General features: G+C 45.7%; 1 protein-coding gene across 1 annotated transcript in view; it reads right to left on the bottom strand.

Moving 5' to 3' along the window:
• svep1 (sushi, von Willebrand factor type A, EGF and pentraxin domain containing 1) overlaps positions 1 to 24,167 on the bottom strand; it is a gene marked incomplete at its 5' end in the record, with an annotated part of 70,678 nt that extends 46,511 nt beyond the window's left edge. Inside the window, 3 exons of the mRNA XM_079185067.1 lie at positions 3,615 to 3,791; positions 4,885 to 5,140; positions 23,631 to 24,167. Coding sequence (XP_079041193.1) covers positions 3,615 to 3,791; positions 4,885 to 5,140; positions 23,631 to 24,167 — 970 coding nt within the window. The remainder of the gene's footprint in view (positions 1 to 3,614; positions 3,792 to 4,884; positions 5,141 to 23,630) is intronic.
• Positions 24,168 to 24,565: the final 398 nt, after the last annotated feature.

Here is a 24,565-nt window from a genome sequence, read left to right on the forward strand (position 1 = left end):
ATAACACGTTGTGCGTTAAAGCAACAAAGCAAAAGATGAGAAAGATGAAATACAGGACGGTGGAGTTTGAAACAGACACACAGGAACATACAAAAGTCTCTATCTCTGAATCAGCCTGCACATATTTGATCCAGATCGTTTTTCTCTGTCATCTCACCTGCCTTGCTTTATCTCTCTTTGTCTCTTTCATGCCGTTCTTTCTTTCTTTCTCTCTCTCTCCCCCCATTCATCCCGGGCAGAGCCGCTCTGAGCAGAACAAAGGCTGCGCTGCTGACACCACATTAACACAGTCCAGACCTCCTGTCATTCTCTCAGGCTACAGAAGAGGCTGATAAGCCAGAATATGTGACAGGAGGAAAACACGTCGCCCCCCCCCCCTCCTCCCCACTTCTCTCACTCCATTTACCCACTTCCCCATTCCTCTGGTGATCCTCCGTGATGCAGATATTGTGAGCTTGCGATTGGAATTTGAACGGAGACGACAGTGTCCCGTTTGGAGTAAACCAAACTGCGCAGGAACCGGGTTCATCATCCGCTTCTATCTGCTGGAATTCCAGTCGTGTTTTGTGGAAGAGGCTGTTTCACTTGGCCGTCGACAGATTCATAAACAAGACTGCTGTGCACTGTGGGGATTTGGATAGTGTTTCCAACTTAGCCCTTCAGCCAATGATAATAATAATCCACTGACAGGCCTACGGTTCGGTCATATTATTCTCAGATGTGTCAAAAGACCGTTCGATGTGAGAAAACGAATAAAACCCTCTCCAAACCTTCAGTCTAGACAACAGAACCACCTGAAGACACACACCGACTGTCAAGCTTACGCAAGCCAGAGCAACGTCTTAACTCTGGAAGCGCCTGTCTGCCACTCAAGAGCCCTGGCAGTGCTGACGCAGACGGTGCGCCCATAATTCACCAAACACCTTCTTTCAGCCAAGCCCGTTGAGGTTAAAGCAACAGAATATCAGGAGAGAGATGCTGGATTTCTCTCCGAGAACAGCGGGAGTTTGTTGAGTTTACTTGTATGTTTCTTGGTTACGTACTGCTCTCGCCACAAATCTAATTGCTTTTGGAGCCACTACTGCATCAAAAGAGCCTCGTAAGTTATTAGGGAATAAAACCTTCAGTAAATGTAGTGTTCAAAAACATATATGAGGGTATTTTGCACCACTTAACAAAACCATAATTGAGACGAACAAGGCTGACCGTGTCTTAGCTCGCCAACGGTTTCGCAAACGGCAACTCCGGCGACAGATGTTCCCTGGGACGGCACACTGTGGGTCCATGTCAGCTCTGAAGCATGAGGATGACGACTCGTAGGCATTCAAGTGTCCGCCACAGAATAGCCGACTCCTCTCCCATGAGGCTTTTTTTTGTTATGTGAGCGAGCGAGTGAGAGACAGACAGAGGAAGCGGTTCTCGGTTGCGGTCGCAGCGCCTCGCTGTGTCCCTTCCTTCCCCCGAGCCGGCTGAGCCAACTCTGCAGTCTGCTCCCTGCTATTAATTAAACCATTAAAACAGATTAATAAGCAGAGCGGGGCTCCAGTCTCAACAACATCTGAGGAGGATTAGCGAGGCGTGCTTTTTGGCACGGTGACCCCGATGCCCTTTTTCTTTTGGCTCTCACGTTAAAAAAAACCCTCCTCCCTCTGCCACTTTCATTTCTGACTTTTAAAACTCTGATCTGAATTATTCAAACTTAAAACGGGCTTCTCCCCTCCTTCTTTTCCTGTTATCTAATTCTGGAGTGAAAACATGTGGAAAGCAAGAACTAGAGGGATGACGGCCCATTGTTTCCCATTATGAGAGCCGACCGCCATTCCACATTTCTCTCGCTGTTTCCTCCACAAAGCACACTTCTCACCTTGGTCCCTCGTTCCCTCCCACCTGCCTCCCCTGCACGAAGGGTGCAGCTGTCAAACTGACTGAGGTTTAACACATGCAGTTCCTTAAACAAAGACGCACACGCCAGCCAGTGCATCTGCTGGTCGTTCCGCTCTCCAACAATCACACAGACTGCTATGTCTGTCTGTGACTTAAGTGATTACATATTCTGTACAAATAATGGATCAACCCCTCACCTTACAGCTTAATGATGGAGACCACCTGCATCAAACTGCAACATTACACTGTGAACACTAGGAGATTTAAAAAAGGACCAGAGAATGGACATTTAGAAGACAAATGAATGTGTCACTACTGCTGGCAAATGTTGTAAGTCGACTGTCTGCGCTGTTGGATTGATTATAATCTTCACACTCCAGTAAAACACGATTAATACGTTACAAAAGTTCATCTCAATTCTGCAGTGGGACTTTTCAAAAGAATTAAAGGCTGAATTTGAGGGTTTCCCCGTAATAAAGAGGAGCCATTGCCTCACCTCATCTCAGCACAGACATTTACATCATGGGGATCGTTAAAGATGCATCTCTTCTCATCGCATTATCTCATTTACACAGATTGTGTCTGAGTGTAGGAGAAATGAAGAGTTTAACACATCACGGAGTTCATTAAAATAACATATTTTGAGACTCTAAAGGAGATGAGGAGAAGACTCCAAGGAAGGTAATTCAGGAAAGATAAATGTTTGTGTTTAAGAGTAAGGAAAGCCCTCCTACATCCCATATTTTCACTCTCCATTTCAGTCTGTTTATGGCTTTCTTAACAAATAAGTGTCTATAATTATACATTTACATTGCTACATTTTATATGACTATAATTTCTCCTTGAATTTCCACTTTATAATTTTCTGAGCCCAGGGAATGTCTGTACGCTATATACGCATGAACATGCCTACGTTTGCACTCAAGATTATCTGTTTATCGTTACGCAAACACACACACACACACACACACACACACACACACACACACACACACACACACACACACACACACACACACACACACACACACACACACACGAGTGCAACCAACTTTCTCTGCAGATCTTATCTTCAATGACGTTTGTGTGCAACCGTAAAATAATAAGTCCAAAAAGCCCCGACATTATAAATAACCAGTAGTAAGGCACAACAGGGTAAAAGCTGGAGCACTCTGGCAACAGATGAAACAGATGTTTTTGTGTTCCTCAAATGGATACGTATGAAACAGAAGAGGGAGGCAAAGCAATAAGAGAGCGCCACAGACGCACAAAAAAAGAAAGGCAGTTAGTTTTAAAATGACATTTTCGGTGCATGTAGAGAAGAAAGCGACGGATGTTGGAGATTAGATTTAAAAGGAGGAAATTGAAGGTGGAGGAGCGACGACACACACAAAGACGTCTCAGTGCTCCACCTCGATTGCACATTACTGGGCTTGTTGATAGCGATCTGCCCTGTGGACAGCTTCCACTGCGTTAAGTGGACAGGCTGCTTATTTGACTTTCGCCCACAGTGAGCTCCTCATGATTCGGAGGAGAGACGCTGACAGGTAAAGGAGACGAGGTCAAGAGAAAGAGAAACTATAAGGAACTCCAAATGTCTGTCTAAAAGGCACAAAATGTTCTTAGCTTATTCATTTTTCACTCATATAAAGAAACCTTTAGGTCGGTGAGTGTACAGAGAAAACACGGTGGTGTGAGAGTCCGAGGCGAGATGGAGCCGTCTGTCCTACCTGTACACTCGTGCTGCAGGCCCTTGCCGTAGTATCCCTTCTCACAGATGCAGTCGTACTGCCCCGTGTGTGTGCCGCACTTGCAGCTGGCCATCAGGTCGCAGCAATCCCGGCCCGCTTCACACAGCGAGGAGCAGCGCGACAGATCTTCCTGGATGTAGCTGCCCGTGGGGAGGTCTGAGGGTGGAAAACAAACACAGAGAAGCGCAGGTTGCAGTCGGATCAGATTTCACCGCCTGGTGATCGGACAATATAACGAAAGCGTTCCGCTGTTACGATAAAAGTGTGGGGGGGGGTATGCCATTGAGACTGGCTACAGGCTGAATTAAACACAGACTTGTGACGTCCTTTGTTCAAGAAATAAGAGAACCTTCACCACAGAAATACAGTAAAAAAGTGCCTGCAAGCCACAAATAAAGTACAACTCACTAAAAGCAAACACCATATCCCTTTTCCCATTTTACAAAAGAATTTGATCAGGGCTGTACCTAGCAGTTGAGACTGAGGCAATAACTGGCTTTCATGCTGGGCTGCAAGGAAACTTGAATTTCATTTCTGGAAGTCAACCTGTGTGTATTCTGTGATTTGGTGCATGACCATGTGAGAGTGGCTCAACATGTGGCTCCATGTTTGAAAACAGTATGCTGTCAGCAGAGGCTGCGAGGCTGAGCCGATAGCATGGCGTGTGTTGGCTTCCATTCTCATGGTCTCATCCTTGCGCTGATCTCTACTACTTCACTCACTGTCTGGGGTTTCAGACGCTCTTTGTGCGAGTGGGCATATACAGTCTGCAAGTGCATGTGAAGGATTTATGGCTCTCCACACACCGAGAGCCGCACTCAACTGTGATATTTACGGTGATATTTTAAGTATAAAAGCCATGACTGAATCCCTCTTTTCACCAAATTGTGGGAAGTCCCCCTGAAGTGTGGGAAAAAGGGCCTCAGTCTGTCCGATCTCTATGGAAGTGAAGCCTAATGGCTGTTGGCAGTACACAACAGAAGGGACCATGTGAAATTTACGTTGTCAGATTCCATATGAAATATTACCAGCTTCGTTTTAAGTAAACATTGAATTGTAGGGTAAATTCCTTCACTTTAAGAAGTATTGCTAAAGATCAGATGGCGATGATGGGAGCACTGAGGCTTCAAAGAGATGAAGAGTAGCTGCGGTAGCTTCAATTTACCAAAACACGGGGTTTGATGAAACTCCTTTTGAAAGATCAGAACAAAAAGAAGCTGTACATCAAATCCTCATCTGCGCTTCATACCTTCATGCAGTGCATGACGAGCCAGGGCCTCAAACTCGGCGAAGTTGTGCACCAGGTAGCAGTGCTGGTCCTTGGGGTGCGAGGCCATGTCGTGAAGCTCCCGGATGTTACCCTGCCAGATGCCCAAGGTGAAGATCTCCACGCTGCGTTCCCTCAGAGCTGCCGCCACCGGTCGAGGGTCCCCGCCGTTGGAGTAGCCGTCGGTGATCAGGAAAATGGCCTTGGTGGCGTTGGCGCGGGAGTGACGGAGTATTTGCTGTTAGAAAAGAAAAAACGACAGCTCGTTAAGTGAAGGATTTATGAATCAAACGATATCCGATTCATACCACTTCTGCTTCATGTTGGTCGGACTCGTGAGAGGAACTTAAGTTGCTTCCGAGTTAATGCAGTCATGCCGTTACTGTTTTGCAAAGGTTGACCAAATACACACACATCTTATTGCTCTGCCTGCCAGCACGCTACCAACACAGCTCCAGCTTTAGTGACATGGCTAAACTGAACAACGAAGGACGTCACACACGACCACTAAAAACAGCCCTCGATTCTAGGGTTCCTCAAAACCCGACATCAGCACGACGGGCGACGAGGGCACGGTGGGGGAGGAGGGACCGAAAAGAAGGAGAAAGCTCTACAATTGTAATTATTTCTCCTACAGACGACGCAGCTGCTTGCCAGTGGTCTGAAACCACCAGAGAACACTGGGCAGCGCAGACCGGGCTGCTGCGTCCGCCCCAGACACCGGCTACAGTTCCCAAACTAACTTTAGCCACCGTTTACAATCCACCACATGCAATTAGAAAGGACATTAAAGTCAGAAACATGTCTTTATTTTCTCTAGAGTAAAGAAAAACAAAAGGACCATCAGCTTGCGGAGCTGTGGAGGCCAAGCTGACAATGTCGAGGTTTGTCATTATGTTGTTTTAAATGAGGTTATGTGGCTAAAACCCGGTGAACAATGGATGAAGAAGAAGAAGAAGTTCGAGCAACAAGGTAGAGAGAAAATGAAAGAAATTGAAGAAGCAGAAGGAGCCAAGATGAAGTCAGTGGGACAGATGTCTGCTTACTTACTAAAAGCTAAAAATGTCACGAGTATATCATAAAGGAAATTGAGAATGAGAGGGAAACAAAGGATGTGTGTTGGGGGGGAAGGAGGAGGATTTTTCTGTATTCTGGGTCCAAACAGGACGTAATAACTAGCCTACAGAAGACCGTAAAACACGAGAGGTGAAGCGAGAGGAGACACGCATGGGTGTGACCAGGGAGAGAAAGCTCTGGTCTTTATTGTCTAATTGGCTCGAACTTCAAGCGGCTCTGGCGGGAGCGGCGTAATTACAGAGCCCGTGAAGCGAGGGAGCAAAAAAAAGAAAGAAAAGGAGGATGGAGAGAGAGAATAGAAGAGAGGGGAGAGCCTGGTTTCACTGATCCTTCAAAGCTCCAAGGTTTCCCAGAGCACCGGGGAGCTTCGCTTGGGCCGCTCCCAGCTGTCAGACTGCAGCATTTAAGGCGAGAGGAGCAACGACAGGGAAGAACAAATCGATGCGTGCACGCTTGCTGATATGCGTTCATATTGCATGCTTCATTGTTTCAGGGTTGTTTCAAGGTCTTTTATTAGGCGTCTGCTCAAAGTGCTTTTGGGCCACAGTGGTTTTCTGCCTTCAGCCATGAGTCAGTGGCTGGTGTTAGCGACTGCGGGGATGCCACCGGGCGGAGCATATACGCATGCATACCCACTAATAATACCCTCCCGATTCGCCTCTGCATACTTTAGGTCAGAGTATTAACATAGAGGCGACCGCAGGAGTCAAGAGTGTGGGAAGGGGCTGTCCTGCAGCGTCAGTGTTCAAGGCGCACAGTACATAACGATGCGAAACATGGCATTTAACAAATAACGGTGACAGCGGGAACGCTAAACACACTGTATGCAAAATGCACACAAGAAGAGGAGAAAAGAAGCTGCTGACTGATTGATTAGAGAATCCTTACAGACTTTATCTGAACTACACCTGTTTTTGATCATGGAAACATGTTCACTCTGATCATTACAGCAGGAAAACAGAATGAAATCAGCCATTCTGTAATAACAGAGGGTCAAAGAAAGAGATTCAAGAAGAAGTGGAATTGCTGCTTCAAATGGTGAACGGACATGTTTGAGACCGAGCCAACACGCTGTAAAAACAATGGCAAGGAAACTCACTTATTATCTCGCATGAATTCTTAAAATTAATTTCCTTCCTTAAACCAAGTAAAAATCGACATAAAACAATGGGCGAGAACTATGTCATCTCTAACAAATAACTTGCACCGGCAGATTTATTGTTATTATTCCTGAAAACTCTTGAACTCAACTTGAAAGACGTTGATTTGCACTATTCTGATCTGATGTTTAGACTCGAGATCACCTATAATCGGGCTGGGTCAAACGCAGCGAGGGGAAATGAATGAGGTGTCGTTTGTACTTATTTAAGCTATTCATCTCACGCGGTACGTGCACCTTGAACAGCTGTTTGTCAGCTCGAGGCCTCTACGTGCCGTACATCCCATGCATTTCTTCAATTACGCACTTGGCGGGCGCTTCAATGCCGGCGAAAGGTCCAAAGAAGAGATAATAACCCCCGCAGCAGTGGGACTGTTTAAGTGTGTGCTGTGTGGAGCCGTCGATATCTGTCAAAGCAGCGGTGATGGTGCAAGAGAACCAACAGGCCTGGAGGGATTAGTGGTAAGAGCAGCGAATCTATCTCCGATCCAAAAAAACGCAGAGCGAGAGAACATTGCTCTTGGAGAATAATAAACGGGAGAAGTGATAAAGAAGTCAGTAAGATATCTGTAATATCTTAGGATAAACTCCTCTCGCTCATTTTCCGATCCCCCTGATGAGCCACCGATAGAAATAAACCATGAATAAATAAAACCATGAGTCCACTGATGAAGACCTGGATCCTCGTTCTGACGGACTCTCCGTCTCCAAACAGATGCTCGTATGATGAGAACTTCAAAAGCAGGCACCTCGTTGCATTTGGCAGAAGAGACTGGGAAACCTTTCCACACCTTGAGGGGCTAACGGTGGTGCCAAGGTGCCCCAGCTGTTAATCAAAGGCTCATATATGCATGGCAGCTACGCTGAATGCTAAATGAGGACCCGTCTCATCCGCACTGCTGGCCTCCCATCGGCCCCTCCTGTGACTTTGATCAGAGCCCGAACCCACCTGGCCTCCAAGCAAAACTAGTTAATGATTATAGTTTCTTTCTCCATTGAATAAAGCCGTAAAAAAAAAAACATTGACAATCCACATTAGGGTATCAGTCAAATGCTAACTTCTGTTTTTGAGTAGTTCACTATCTTAACACACAGGGAGAACTTTGCACTTGCACTTTTTTTTGCAATGGGACGTAAACGTAGGAGCTGGAGACCAAAAGATCAATGAGATTAAGCATGTAAATGACGATAAAGTAATGAGTATAACACAATGCAATTCAACACAAACGTCTTATTAATAACCACAGACGGACAGGCTCAATACAAATGGAATACAATACCTTGAAACTAATGGCAGCCGATTTTTTGTGGGGGGGTTGTATTTGCAATCATCGTACAGTATGTCTGAGCCCAAACACATCAACGCTCCGTCACCCACACAGATCAGTCAGATCAGGGATCAGATAAGAGCTCCAGCAGCTGGGTGGGCCTTCTGTATCAGCACCGTCACGTTAATGAGACAGGGAGAATGGTATTCATGCTCGATAAGCTGTAATATTGAATACATTGTACATTTGGAATGGCTCGTAGGTATTTGTGCGTGATTTGACTTTTCTTCAAACTTCTTCTTTACCGACATTGAATGGAAGAAAACACACCACAGCTTGAAGGACAAGTCTGCCTTCTATTCTCTTACAGGGTTTTTCACTTCCTTGCTGATCCACCTTCCAAAAACAAAAAAAATAATTTGCAGGCATTCCAGAGCGGATTAAAAAAAAAAAAAACTCAAACCTAACGGCATCCGTTCGGAGAGCCGTCTCCCCATCGGTCGGAAGCGAGAGCGCTTGTTTTGACAGGCTATCTGCTCTTGGCTTGGGTGGTAAAAATAACAACAACAACTCGGCAGGGGCTCAAAAGAACAACACGCACAAACCGAACACACAACGGCAGACACTCGACTCCACTTTTGGTATTATTGAGCAACAATCTCAGGAACGCATTTACTTTGGATATTCCAGATAAACTAGGTCACTTGCAGAAGGTCAATGTGTTTCCTGTTAGGATCGGTGACATGCCACGATTCCAACAAACATCTTGTTTTTGTTCCTCCTGTACTGCATGTAGTTTAACAATATCTTGACTTTTTTTACTGTGGTTGGATCCTATTTTAAAAAGCAAATGAAACTTTAAAGCACATGTGAAGCACATGCGTTTGACTTGACAGTGATATATATATCTGAACGTTTGTCTTCGAGCTTTGATTCCTAACTCTATTTCACAAAACTTTCCCAGCTCTTGTTTTGCTTGGTGAGCAGCCACAAGACTGACAGTGAGGAGATTGGTTTCCACAAAAGGGCCACCCAGGAGGCTGAGGGCCATACAGGTGGCTTTGCATGCTTGTGTTCTGCAAATCCTGTAGGTATACACTAAACAATCCGTAAAGTAAAGTTATTAGATTGATTTCCAACCTCTCAGGCTGTCAGTTGCTGTGACCTGACAGTGTGGTATGCAAATCAACTTGTAGATACTTGAAATCTGCCTCAGATACGGCAAACAGTCCATCGCATGAAAGTCAGGTCATCTCTTTTCTTTTTCCTTTGACAAAGTAGTTTACCGTAACCTGCTAAAACAAGCTTCAAAACTCTCCCACAATTTAGGATTGGCTGCCAAAAAAGCATCGCCCTCAGAGGTAATGTGGAAAAAATGCTCCTTGTGTTGCAAAAAGGTAGATGTTTGCAAGATGTTTTTAAAGCGGTCTGTACTCACTGTGATGAGAAGCCATCAGAACTTTAACTTCTCAGAATAAAAGAGAAGAATTGTTTTCCTGTGATGGATTATATAAAAAAAAAAAAAAACTCATTTGCTGTTACTGGACATCAACAGCAAACCCACTAATCTTGCATTTTAAAGTTTCCAGTTAATTACTTCTCCCACCACAGCAGGAGAGACAGCTGAACACCGTTTATCGACAGCCATATGTGTCAGAATAAAAAGAGACAGCTACACAACCATGGCACCTAGTCAGGATAACACAAAAGTGAGTAGAAGTAATAAACCAGACAGCGTCTGATCTCCATTATCAACACTGCGGACTGACTGCTTGTTCACGCTACAGAGCTGAGCTGGAAGCTAACACTGCAGCAGACACTTGCTTAGTGTTGCTTCCAAGTTCTGGTGAATGAAAACATGGCTCGACAAGTGTGGGACGTGTGAGCATTTATACCAGAAGCACGTACTGTAACAAATCAAAAACATCATTGTATGGTCTTAGACATCTCCACATCAATCAACCCGATGTACGGCGTCCCATCCCAGAGAAGTTCTGGATCTGCACTTTCAGAAGGAGCGAGACACAAAAAGCAACAATATTTGGAGAGAGGATAATTCATCAATCATTATGCTTAAAGTGGAGGTTCTTGAAACCACAGAAGATGTTTTTTGGATAATTGTTAACCTGTCTGGGGTGTAGTTGGCGACATTTTAGGGATGGAAAACTATTCCTAGAAAAGAACATTCATTACCGGAAAACGCTCCCAATTTGGCCACCACTAACTTACTTACCACTACCGAATGATTTAAAAAAAAAAGTCCTCGCTAACGTCTGAACTGTGTCGTGTGGATTTCTGAGCGTAGGCCCAAGCTGAGCCCGGTTTGACTGAGAGGTTGCAAACGGCATCCAAAGTGTCGGAGAAGAGTCAGTTAATTGCCAAGCGCCGCAGGCTGGACGGCTGTGTGCGTTAGCGCGACGGTTTCTGTCACAACACCGCTTCGTCAAACTCAACAACCCACCCAGGAACGACGGGAAGAGAGAGAGAGAGAGAAGCTGAGTCCACGATGTGATGCCAAGGGGGGGGGAAAGGCCATCTTGGCTGGCAAATGAGAAACTCATTCAATTATCCACCCCCCCTCCCAACCCCCCCCTGCTGGTGTCTGGTGCTGTGCTGGCGGAACGAAGCGCTGAGAGAAACACTTAAGGCACTGACCGTGTTTCCAATCGGACACGGCATTCTGGGTAATTGGACGAGGCGAGCTGGTTTGACTGAGCGGGAGGAAGAATAACAAAGAGCCAGTCGGACGATAGCGGGGGTCAGACTGACATGTCACGTACCTTGGGGGGCTTTTATTACATTTCCTTGTCTATGTTCATGGCATGTGTTTGACATTTTACAATATGTAAATATGTTTCTCTCAGCATATACTGTACAGAACATCTTTTTTTTTTATTGCATATCCGACCTCATCCGTTTCATTTTGACATTTTTAATGTTCTCCAACTGGACGTACAGTCACGTGGTTTGCACAATATGTCACATGTCACTGAGTGCATGGTGTGGTTGACCAGATTTAAACCAGTGTGCTTTAATATGTTACACATGTATTAGGTTTAATAAACTAACACAGCAGATTCCTTCAGCTACATATATCCAGCCTCAGATGTTATTTAATTCTTATACGTCATCAAAGCAATGTCCAGGAGTTATTCTGTGATTTAGTAGTGATTCATGTATTTCTTCTTCAGTTAGTCATTTTTAGATGTTACCTGTGAGGCCTTTGAGCAGCAGCAACGAGGTGGTGAGAGTGATATTGAATTTCAGTCTACTGAAGCTGCTGTTAGTGGAGAAACGCAGCCTCTCTTCTGACAGATTGATCCCTGTATGATTGGTCAGACACAACATTGATGTTTTACACAGCTGGAAGCGTTGCTGCCACTAAACTGTATCGTGGCTGTGTTGGAAACGATCTAAAATCGACATAAAATCAGTTTTCAACAGAATTTACGTTTTCAGAGTGGAAGAAATCCAAACGAGTTATAAAATATTTGTGACATTCACGGGTTCGTCGCCTCGCTGCCAAAAGCACAGAAGCAACCGCAGCAGCATCTCTAAAGGGCGAGCTTTGATTTTGAAATAAACAAAAGGAAACAGTGTGGTGAAGCGCGACGACGTTCTCGACTCCAGACTGGCGTGTTGAAAGTGCTTACACGGGGGGAATGATTTGGGGACTGTCGCTGGCTTAAAGTATCCATGAGAACGCGTCCCGCCTCGTCCAGACCACACTGTGGAGACGAGACGCAGCATTTTCCTTTGTTGCAGTGTGTTGACTGTTGTTGCTGTAGTTGCATTTCTTCCTCGCGTGCCTCTCTCTCTGTCCTCCCCTTCTTTCTTCTCCAGAGGAGTGGATTTGTCTTGGCACCAGCTGTAGGTGCAGCGCTCCTCTAATAAGAGTGTTTGTAGTATATGTTAATGCTGAGGTTTCAATTTATTGTCTTGGGCCTCGTTGATAAGTTATATTAGACCTCACAACTTCGAGAGGGAGTGCGAGCTGGGAGGTCATTTGACGAGGACACAGTTTGGGATTGCGTGGACTCTGTGAAAGCTCTAAAGCTCGCCATAAATCACGAGCAATGTGGACCAGACGACGATGTTGCACTTGCTCGTTCTCCAAGAAAACTAAAATACCAATACAAATACTCTGTTGCTGGGAAACACCTGCATTTAGTGTTTGGATACCCTGAACTGAAACGGATTATTTGTGTGCGCTCAGTTGGATGATTTGTATCGGGTCCTGGCGGACGGGGGTTTCTCGCCAACACAAAGCATTTCAAACATGAGCTAATTAAAGCTGAGGCGAGTGCATATTTTGTCTCTTTATTTGGTTAAATCACCTGGAACAAGGTTTCTTACCGGAGGGTTGAAAACACAACTAAAATCGATCCAGAAACTAAAATCTTGCACAATCAAGACGTGGAGAATGTGAAATAAATCACGTTAAGCAAACAAACAAAGACAACAGGATGTCGGCATATTTGTGGGTTTCCATACATGCACCAACTACCTACTTATAGTAATTATGACTAACGGAGACGTACAGACACGTACACACTCACTCACCAAAGAAAACAACTCGATGGAATCTGGCACTTTCAAACGCTGCCCTCCACACAGCAAGTGGTTTACTAATAGACCTCCGCGCCTGAGCCCATAAAAACATGTTATTTAGTGTGCCACCGCTGGCTCTTTCAAATAGTTTTGGTTTCTTCAGGTGCCAATCTATGAAGTTTTTGGGTAAATCCTAATCTGAAGATGCCAAAGTAAATCCTCATGCTTACAGAGTTTGTGTGATTTGTGTCCCTAATCACAAGAGACGTGGACTCAACCGATGTTTTGTGAGAGCGGAGCAGCGTTTCAGAGACGTGATTGATTTGTACTGTAATCCACTCATCAAACGCTGTTAGTTTCTTTATTGAAAATGAGTTTTCCTCATTGAATATCAGAGATAGCAGATGTTATAAACCCTTTTTAGCTGATGATGTCACGGTGGGGCAAAAACATGACCGGGGATGGACCCAAATGCAGGTAGAGACGACGATAAATGACGACTTTAATCAAGAAATATCCAAAACTTACTCAGCAGGTGAGTCCAAAAATGAGTGAATGAAAATGCAACCGGCGCAGGTAAAGGGACACGTGCACAAGGGATACTAACAGGAACACAGCAGAGGAACCAACACAGAGACGGGGGAACACAGCATCTGCAGATTCATTCCATACACGATACGTTCTGATCTCTTTCCAGTGAGATCTTGAAACCGCAGTGTTCATAATGATATTCACCGTTAATACGGCATTAAAGCGAAGGGCACCGAAGCGGCTGAAAGTCGGTGCCCGTCACTGCTGACGCCTCCCTGACCTTTGACCCCGCCGACAGAGTGTTATTCTACAAAGCCTCCTCAGCACCACACCTTTCTGAATCACACATTTCCCTCCGTACCCTCTCCACCTCAACACCCCACCCCCTCACCATTCATTTATCGCTTTCTCACACACACACACACACACACACACACACACACACACACACAGCTTCATAAGGCTGGTGTCAGCAGCGCCTATCAATCGCTGAGCAGTATTTTAAGTGAGCAGGAATGTGTGTGTGTGTGTGTAGGTGTGTGCGCGTGTTTATGTGTGAATGCACGCTCAGCGGAAAGAACAGGGTGTTAGGTTAAGTGTGTGAGCACGATGTGTGTAGGAAAGTGTGTGTTCACAAGCATGTGTGTGTGTGTGTGTGTGTTGGTAAAGCTGCAGATATTTTGTTTTTGCATCCAACCGTTAAAATGTAATCGAAGCAGTTTTTTGTAATGTTGCATAAACTGCCGATGAGATGCATTTCAACCATTGGAACACGCTGTGCAAAGTGCCGGGTAGGTAGAAACTGCTACTGCAGCTTTTAATGTCGACTGACGGTGACGTGGACGGGACAAAAAAAGTTAATAAAATGAAAGTTTAGAGAGTGAGTGTTTGTGTGTGATTCATGTTTGCCCAGCGGGGACCGAAGTGGTGAAATCCGCCCTCATAAGCTCGCAGCAGCTCATGGAGACTCCCCACTTTGTAGATCTGATTTTTTTTATGACAGGATTTACACTCCTCCTCACTGCAGTCATTAAAGTAAAAAAACTCATCTCGGGGGAACAATTAACAAAAGGGGGTAACGCGCAGAAAATGACACGGTGACGGATGCATGCGCTCGATGGAGAAAGGTCTGAAGTTACATTTGTGTCCGTCGAGGGGATTTACTGACATCTGTGTTTTACAGAGCCGGGAAGTGTGAAGATCGCCCTCTCCGGCCTCCCGTGCTGAGCTCATTCCAACCTCTCGCTTCTCTAAACCGAGTGAGAAAAAAGGTGCAGAGGACAATTGTGACTTAAGAGCTGCAAGTAGAGAGAGTTACTTATTTTGGGCCTGGGCTTGAAAGACGAGGTGGTGGGCGGTTATTTACCCTCCGATTCCTGATGTCACACTGTGATTCTGATAAGCATCTACAACCGCAGAGCCACAGTCATTTCCACTTGGCGACGGGTGAACAAAAAGGGTATCAATACTTTTGCATAAACTTTTTTGGGGACATGCTCGCATTACACACACACACACATTCCCTGTTGTTTCCACTGGCCTCAGTCACCTCATTTTTATTCTCATTTTAATTCTTTCTCGAACTGGAGTCGCTGGTTTTGGCCGGAGCAGAAGCCCAGTTATTTGACCGCGGCAGCTTTCGCCCCGAGGCCAAGTGGGACACTGTCCACAACATCCAAACCGGCGCATACTGACTGTATACACTCACGTCTACTGAACCCAACAAAAAAAAAAAAAAAAACGCTGGAGCAATTCCTCGAGGCAGGGAAATTAGGCGCGAGGGAGAAGCGGAGACAAACTGCAAACAGAGAGAAGTGAAGGAGAGAGACAGATGGACGGACTTCCTGGTGTTCAGCGAAAAGCAGACGGTGATTGGAACAGCAGTCGAGCAGACAGAGGGCGACCGTCTCAGCAGCTTTTGCAGAAGACAAATACGTAATCAGCAATAAGTGCAGTAATTTACAACCTTAGCAAAGTCTACAACAACAGAAGGACCGTGAAACTTTTCAAGCTGTCTTAATTTTCTACACGACACACATTGGACACTCGGTTCAGATCCTCTGCAGACATTTGAGATGAAATCCACCAATGGCTCTGCTTCAGTGTGTACTCACCAACGCAGGCTAATGAATTGTAAAGTAGGCACACGCGTGTGTGTGTTTATCCACCGGTGAAAACGAGTTGTGTGAAACCTCAATCGGACCAGCTTGTTTTCCTGAATGCTTAACAGATCAACACCAGGATTTGTCTTGGCAATGAGATGGATGTGAAAACTGAACCTGGGTTTTCCGAAATTTTAGTTGGATTCTGAGTGCTTCCTAAAGGGGGTAAGATGGCCGATTTCCTAAACAAAAAAAAAAAAGGATACGAAGGATAAAGTCGGCAGTTGGAGGATGTAGCCTGCCAAGTCTACGGCTGCTGCAGTGAATACAGACGGGACCAGGATGCTCCGAGAGTTGTTGGAGGAAACTAGCGACCTCGGGTTGGGATGTGAAAAAGTCGCACGAAGCCAAGTTTTTTTTCCTCCAAATGAGATATCCACATTTTGTTGGTCGACAAAATGGCTCGTTCACAAGATAATCAGCCTTTGCAAGAACTGTTTAATTACTTCCATAATAAGATGTTTGTCTGAGTCTAACTGGAACAATAAGACACGGCAGCATTCCTCGTTGAGACCACTTCAAAGAGATCTTTGTTATCCTCCGGTATTCTGACAGGTTGCACGTATTATTTAACCATGTTCTGCCTCTTTGGGTTTTTTTTTTTACTGCGCTACATGCATCGACCCTGACCGCTGAACTCAGCTGACCTTTCGGCGTGCATATCTCCGCCACAGCTCGCCGTCTGTCAACACTTCTCCACAGATATGTGACAGTCAGGGATCTCAAAGGGTCCAAAAGGTAAAGGTGAAACAGAGGTATCAGTTGACCGCGTCTTCGTGAATACACTTATTGCTTTTCGGTCTGAGGTCGGTCGCATCGGGCCGGCTTTTGCACGTTGTGTTTGTGTGAGACAACGGTGAAGGAGGAGGCCTCGGGGTGCTTCTAGACGCTCAGAGGTCGGAAAGTATAGGCCCCTGTTTCTGGAAAATATCTGGTGTCCATTTCAGAGAGGAGGGCAGGGGTGAGCGGAGCGTGACGAGAGACGGAAAATGAGTGCACGGGCCACCGTTGAGTAATAAAGGCGGTTTTGAAGTCATGGCTAGTTAGTTACGCAAACATCCATCTTTATAACGGCAATAACTGACAAATGACTGACACAGCAGTTACGGAGCAACTTAATCATTTTTTTTTTGGAGTTTTGTTTCTGGTGGAACATGCAAATGTAAGTCCAACATTCACTGATTTTGGTCTCAACCGACTTCTGAGGGAAATATCTTGTTGTTGAATGCTCCTCTATGTTCACCAGCTGCGTCTGTCTGTCGTCTGGTGCTGGTTTAGGTCGTGTAAAGTGGTGTTTTAGAGCTTGTTTGACTAACCTAAAGAACCGAAAGACAAAGAAAAGCTGCAAACATTCCCATTTGAACAGCTTGAGAAGTGATTAGATCAATGAGGAGTTGATCTGAATAAAAAAAGAAAACCCTTCAAGGCTCACTTTTCCAAACAGAAGTATCAATGATGACGGAATGGGGGGAAAAAAATCGCTTTGCGAAAGCATCGTGTGAGAAAAATGCTCACATGAAGCATATTTGAGGTTGATGGACAAAGTTGTGAAAGAAGAGAACGGAGAATATTCTGTCAGAGTGAATCAGTGTGAGGAGGCCCAGAACCCGAGACTAAAGCATTTCTTCCTCCTAAACCCAAGACAGACACACACACACACACACACACACACACACACACACACACACACACTAGTGTTGAGTTTATGGTCTCCATCACCATGACAGTGTAAACTACACCCTGAGCATACACACGGCAATCAGGTAACCCAGTGAAGTGGTCGGGGTTCACCCTTTCACAATAAGATCATTTAGAGGAAAGAAGTTACTCCGATGACAAAATGATTTCAGGCCACGAGGGTAAAGTGTGTTATGTTATTAAGTCAGGAGTTATATTAAGATATCTGCTTTCAACAAAACATGTACGTTTTTTAAACTGACTCTGGGGCAGCACCTACTTTCCAAAACCAACAGCCGATGTAATGAGATCCGTTACACATTCAGTCATTGTAGAACTAAATGTGTAAGAACAAGTTTAAGAGGAAACAGGAATACAAGAACCGAATGTTGGTAACAAAAAGTATTACTAGTGCTGCTCCTCTCACCACTTATCTTGTTTCTGGACAAAAAAAAGCAATGTTCGGTATTTCAAATCCTTACTTTAGTGTCCTGATAAAAAAGATTTCACAGATATATGAGGTGCTATGAACAGTAATGGTCGGGACCCAGATCCCACTGCAGACTCTGTGCAGAAGTTTTAAATCTGTTGCCTGGTGTCTGTGGACGTCCCTGTCTGGCCTCTCGGTCTTATCGGGGCCTTTCTGGCTGGTAGGTGGGCCAGCCTGTCTGCTCCATCCTTCTGTCTCATTCAACCCCGCCGGAGACCCTCCGACACTGAGGAGGAGGAGGGAGAGAGGGAAGAAGCAGACGGACTGAGGGGGAGGAAATGATTAAGGGTGAGATGGCGGGAAGTGGCGGTTACACAGACAGGAAACAGAGACTTTTCTTATCCTCTTATCGTGGCTGAGTCCAGCCTTTAGGGACCGGATCAAAGAGATGCACCTTGCTTTCATTTGTTGCAGTGGGCACTTGTTTGCATCAGCTCTCTCACTATAACTGGAGCAGTCTTCTCTCTTTCTTTACAGTCCTGCACTCCTATTTTAGGGAGGTTTTAAGGGGGAAATGGGTTTATTCTCTTGGTGAAAAAGCAGCTCTCCGTGTTATCTCCCTGCAGTGTCACTTCCCTGCAATCTTATACTGTAGTGAGAGTTTAGCTTGAATTTAGTGCTGGTAAGAATTCACCGGCTTGTTTAATAAAATTTCCCCCGTGACTGAGCCAAGAGAATTAAAGAAACGCTCCAGTAAGCAAATGTATTTTCTAAAAATGAAATGGCCGCCTGAAAAATCAGCCGGCGTGGACAAAAAAGCTCCCAGCGTTCAGGTGATGGATGGTGTTCATTTCCCACCTTAATTTGCTGCACTCCACATCTCATCGTCGGGTTATTCAGAAAGTCAGGCAAAGGCTCCGACCCTCACACAACAGCATCAAATGCAAATGTGTGTGTGTGTGTGTGGCCCCGAGTGAGTGAGTGTGTGTGTGTTAGTGTGTGTGTGGCACTTCAGACAGGCCAAGAATGCACATGATCTCTACTGCACGTCTCCACAGGCAAAATATAAGCAACTTGCACATGCCTCATTTAATCTAATAGACAATGTTTTGAAAAACAACACGGCATATTTGGGCTGTAATGCGTCAAAGCTGACGACAGTGGCGTTCCCCCGTCTGTCCGCGCTGCTGGGGAGGTCTGCGGAGCGTGATTTAAAGGCATGGAAATGGGAGAAATGGAAGAAACGGCTCCGAACCCGCTGGAATGAGACGGGGGGGGGGCCTTCGATATTTGTCTCGCCTATTTGTGGTCTGGCAAAGCTCAACGAAGAACGACATCGTAACAAGTAGAGCTGTATGAAGTGTGATTGACAAGCATTCTCCTTCTCTGAAACGTCAACTTGGGACTAAACTTTGTATATTTCACTGGACAAATGTGGGCTGCAATTCAGGGTTTCCAACTGGAAAAAAAAAAAATGGCGGCTACTTGAAGAGCTGCCAAATTTCTGCTTCGCTATCCAGCTAAATGTTTCTGAATAATATTTCGGACTAAAATCAAAGTTTGAGAGATTTGGGTCGAGGACACAAGCACAAAGTCTATAAATGCAAAGCACATACATTCTCATGCACGCGCTCCCGTTTACAGTCTTATAACGTGACCTCTGCGGGTTATATGAGGACAACCATGTAAAGACGTGCAGCTGGTCCATTAACTGTGTGTGTGTGTGGATTTGTCTGTAATTAATGAGTGTGTGTGTGATCGTTGGAGGAATCAGAGGAAATTAACACACCTGCAGATTTCAGTATCAGAAACACAATGGCTGGATGAGCAGAGAGCTCCTTTCATTAAGTGGCTGAACACTGCTGTAAAGTCTGATTTGAACCAGACTCAGGCCGAGTCTAACCAACAGTCAGGTAAAACCATTACAGTGAATAACCACCAGAAAGAGCCACATTCTTTCTGTCAATCCCCTGACCCAGGGTTCCCCCCCCCCACCCACCCCCTCTTTCTTCCACTATTCTTTCCTCTCATTCTTCCATCTTCCTCCCACCGCTCTTCACACGCTGCCCATCTGTCTGCGTCTTATGCAACTGTGAAGGCCGACTTACACAGTGAAGCCGCCAAGTCCAGTTTAGTGGTCGGGGGCTTCTTTTGCCAAAGCCGGGCCTGCCTGCAGAGAGCAAGAAGGGGGTTTTTATCTGGCAATGCATGGCAACCCAGGGGCGAATCTTCCGGATGAAGACAAATGATGAGACAAAAAACAAGTGATGACGGTTGTTTTATTTTTAACTGGCTGATACAGACGCAGTCCTTTCTCTGCCTGCATTTTTATGGCCGACACTTGAATCCAAAGCGAGCTATAATAAACGCAACAATGGAAAAAGCCATAATTCCTGGATCAACAAGATTACCAGCTACCAACAGAATAAAACGAAGGGCCTTGAGACATATTCCCCCCCAAAGATATTTGGTCATGTCAAAGGCAAATGCATGAAAAATAAATTAAGCTAAAGCTAAAAAAAGAGCAGGAAAACGGATTGACTCTTTCAGGGCAATTACAGTAAGTAGAGAGGAAGGGAATATGGTTCAGTTTTGGAGGAGGTGGTGGGAACTACTTCTGTCTCAGGTACAGGTCAGGAGGTTACTCCCCAGAGAAAGCCATCAATCAGCTCCGATTTTGCACGGCGGTCATGAAAAGTGCTGGAAAAGTACAGTGAGTGATGTCATCAGCTACCAGGTTCATCATGTCAGACGCGAGGTTGAGGAGAGACAGATCCTAAAATAAAATGAGGGACGGTGAATCATCGTGACAAAGTGCCGCAGTCTTCATAAACTCATAGTGGAGGACATTTATCCTCATCTACATTATTTCAAACACACGGACACAGAAGGACGAGCTGGTTTACGTCAGTAAACTAAAGAGAGAGAGAGAGAGAGAGAAGGGCTCGACGCGTTTTGAGTGGCTTTCTAAGTGGAATCTAGGGAGCTGCATCCGACTAGTCTCGGTGCTTTCCTGAAAACAAACAAATCCGACACTTTACGCCGCGATTGGCCCGTTCTCTGCGGAGGTGTGAAAAGTGTGCGGGGCTCGTCTCCCAAGCTCTCTTTTTGTCATTCTTTCTATTACATTTCAAGTGTAAACCCGCATGAAAAACCACGAATGCCCTCAAGGAAAGTCTTCATCTCGACAATTAATTGCATCTCACCGCTTTCGTGACTTCTTGCCACGCCTCTAACGTTTAGATGTGGTCGGAAAACACTTTGTACAACAAATTACATCACCGTGAGAGAGAGCTGGAGAACGGCGAAGTGACATATTTGGCTACAACAATCCTATATTACCTCACTTTACTCACTATACACTATAACGCTTATTAGTTCCATTATTCTCAATTAAATTGACCTAAAATAAGTGGAAATATCAGAATCAGAATTCCCTTTGGAACCAAACATCGATGCTTTAACTTACTGTGTGAAGTATTCGGGGGAAAGAGAGACAGCAGACAGACGGACGGACAGACAGCAGAGACAGAGTGAGACAGAGATGAAGAGTGCTGGAGGAGAGCCCTGTCTCTACATGCACGGCTGGTGGAAAAACGTCTCTCTTAATGGATCCCAGCTTTCTACAGCACTTAGAACAGCCAAGACCAGCCAAGGGAATAAAATACGGCATTATTATTATTATACTGCAATTATCAATTATCCTCTCTCTCTCTCTCTTACATTCTCTTTTTCTTTCTAACACATCACACACACACACACACACACACACACACACACAATTTTCCCCTTGAATCCTAGGATTGATACACAAACACGTGGAGGCACGTGTACGGGGCAAACGCGCAAAAACACAAATGATACGCACTCACACGCACCGCAACAATTCCCAATTTGACACACAGACAGTCGGTACGCGATGACAGGCGGATATGTGCTTTGTGGATTAGTGTTAGCAGACCCATCCTCTGCGCAGCTAATGGAAAGAGATGACAAAACGCTCCTTTTTTCTCTTTCCAGTCAGATTCAGACAGGCGATAAAATAACGCAGATCTCACGCGATAAATCACGGACAGGCCTGCTTTTTTTCTTTCTTTTTTTAACATCGCTTCCTCGCTCATGTGAAGACGCGGTAAACGTCAGACTGAATCCGACAGGTGTGGGGTGGTTTCTGGAGCAGCGGTCTGTATCTGCTAGGCTCATCTATCTTTCCAAAAAAGGTCTCGGCTCTGTGTAGGCTGCACGGCGCGCTCCCATTACTCATACCTCGCTTCCGGTCAGCCATACGGACGCTCACCGTGCACAGACGCCGTGCTGGAAAAGAAACACGGCGGGGTTTTGCTGGCTATGACGAGTGAAACACAGAATGAAATGTAATCTTTCATTTTAAATCAGACTTCTATTCGATAGCGATGTTGGGGAGCCAACTTCAGAGCCCCGAGCGGCCATCTTTGGCTGATTTAGGCTGCTACATCACTTGATAAATCACCCAAAACATTCTAAGTGTTTGTGAACAACGATAAAAGCGCTGAAGTTCTCCCAGAAAGCCCTTTTCTGGGTATTGTTGTGGTCTTTAGCAGCTGGGATGCAGCCAGCGGTCTCCTTATCAGCACTTAACTGAGGAGGGCCGAGCTGAAAACCTGTCCTGAGGGCCAAGATTTCAGCACTAAGCCGGAGGATACATACGGTCCGAGGCAATTAGCATTGAGCAGGGATGGACCGGAGGGTAAACCTGTCACAGCTCAGCTTACCTCTCTCTTTGTAAAACTAGGCTGACATAGTGCGGGTTTGAGAGCGATCATTTTCTGAATAACTGATGGTTTTGTTCTTCCTCGCACTGCAACGACTTTTTTATCCAACACTCACACATTTAGCTATTTGGACGTCCATCAACAGTTTCATCACATGATTGTACTGACTTCAGTGCGCCCAGTCTTTTACATCTATTATGTATTTTTGTCACCAAGCCATTTGTCCTTCCAACAACTATCAGCAGACTGCAAAATAACATAACGTAGCTCAATAGGCTGCAGAGTTTCTACATTTGCAGACGCCAAAAGCACCTGAATCTGGTCTTGTGTGTAATTCAACATAATGCTCCCAAAGCTCCTAAGTGAAGGCAGATCTGAGGCATGAGCCGAGGTGTGTGTGTTTACACAGGACCAGCCCCTATACCACCAACACAGCTTTTACAGCTGGGCTGTTTGGACTTGATGGATGAACTGTGCCATATGTCCTCGGTGTGTGTGTGTGTGTGTGTGTGTGTGTGTGTGTGTGTATGTATGAGTGTGTGTTGGGTGTCAGGCAGCTCCAATCAACAAACCATAAACAAGCTCACATTTTGACCCCTTGTAATCCCGCAAAACCGCCAAATCCCCGCCTCCAAAACAAATTCAGCCAGACAACCGGTGATGCTTCTGTTTAAGAGACACGTGTCAGGAATAATGGCATTAACACAATTCACAGCTTTACTTGCATGTATGTGCCTTGCTCTTTGAAAAAGCCTATTGCTTCAGTGTTACATGCGTCTGCACATCACTCTTAACGGTATTTTTATGACTGGAAACTCCTGAACAATTAGCCGGCGAGCGGCTTCCCCTCTGGTGTGTAATTTAGAGGAGGCAGGAGCAGCAACAGCAAGGACACGCAGGGCCTCATTAACAGCCTTACCAAGCAGACTGACTGACACACACACACACACACATACAGACACACAGCTGTCTCACATACAAAAGAGGTTTATGAAAAGCAAACTCGGGCTCATTAATAAGAGACCAAGCGAATTAGCAAAATTCAAGTAAATAGAACTCGTGAACGCACCTGCGGGCACATTTACGAAATGAACGTTCTGTTTATGTTTAGGTCTGACTCACCGCTGCCCTCTGGAAGGCTCCCTTGGTGTAGGTGCCGCCTCCTCTGTAGTTGATAGCCGGGATCTCCTGGTTGAACAGGGAACACTTGTGCTGGTGGGACTTCGGCGCCGAGATGTGGTCCACCCTCGTCACCACGTGGGTCTTGGACGAGAAGGTGACCAACGCCACCCGCGTGGCCTCGGGCGCGACGGGAAAGTCGGACAGCATCTTGCGCACGAACCTCAGCTCGCTCAGGAAGTTGTTTGCCCCGACGCTGGACGACTCGTCCACCAGGAAGACCAGGTCCAAGCAGGAGCTTTTCTCTCGCAGCTCTCGGACATTTCGCTTGAACGCCTGGCCGAGGCGCTCCACTTTGCGCTCCGCGCTCTCCGACAGGTTGCCGGCTGACGAGGACGAGGTTAAGGGTGGCATCTGCCTGGACTGGCGGGACTGGGACTGGGGTTGGGATTGTTGGGCGGCGGTCCACACATCCAGGATGCACAAGACCAAAAGGCAAGAAGTCCATGATGGTGTTAAAGAGTACCTTTGAGAAAACATAGTGACAGTCAGCACAACACCTGCACAGAAGAAGAAGAAGGAAAAAAAAAAACGTGGATCCTCTTCTCAGGAGGAATTCAGTGAATTTAAATATTTCCTATGCCTGTGTCAGCATCCAGGAACATGGCAGACAGCAACAGTTCAGTGCAGAGTTCCTCAAAAGCATTGCAGAATGAAGATGAGGATTCTTCTCTTGTGATTCAAAATGTGCCTCCGTCCATCTGCTTCTCTCTCTCTCTCTCTCTCTCTCTCTCTCTCTCTCTCTCTCTCTCCAGTGGAAGAAAACTCCGGTCCGGTCCGGTCTGGAAAAATGTTTAAGCTTGCTTGCTCGCAAGGTATCTGCCTTGTCTGTCTACAAAAATGAAATCTGTATATCTGGCTTTCTCCTTGCTTTGAGC

This window comes from Pholis gunnellus (genome assembly GCF_910591455.1).
Source record: "Pholis gunnellus genome assembly, chromosome: 23".
NCBI classification, from domain to species: domain Eukaryota; kingdom Metazoa; phylum Chordata; class Actinopteri; order Perciformes; family Pholidae; genus Pholis; species Pholis gunnellus.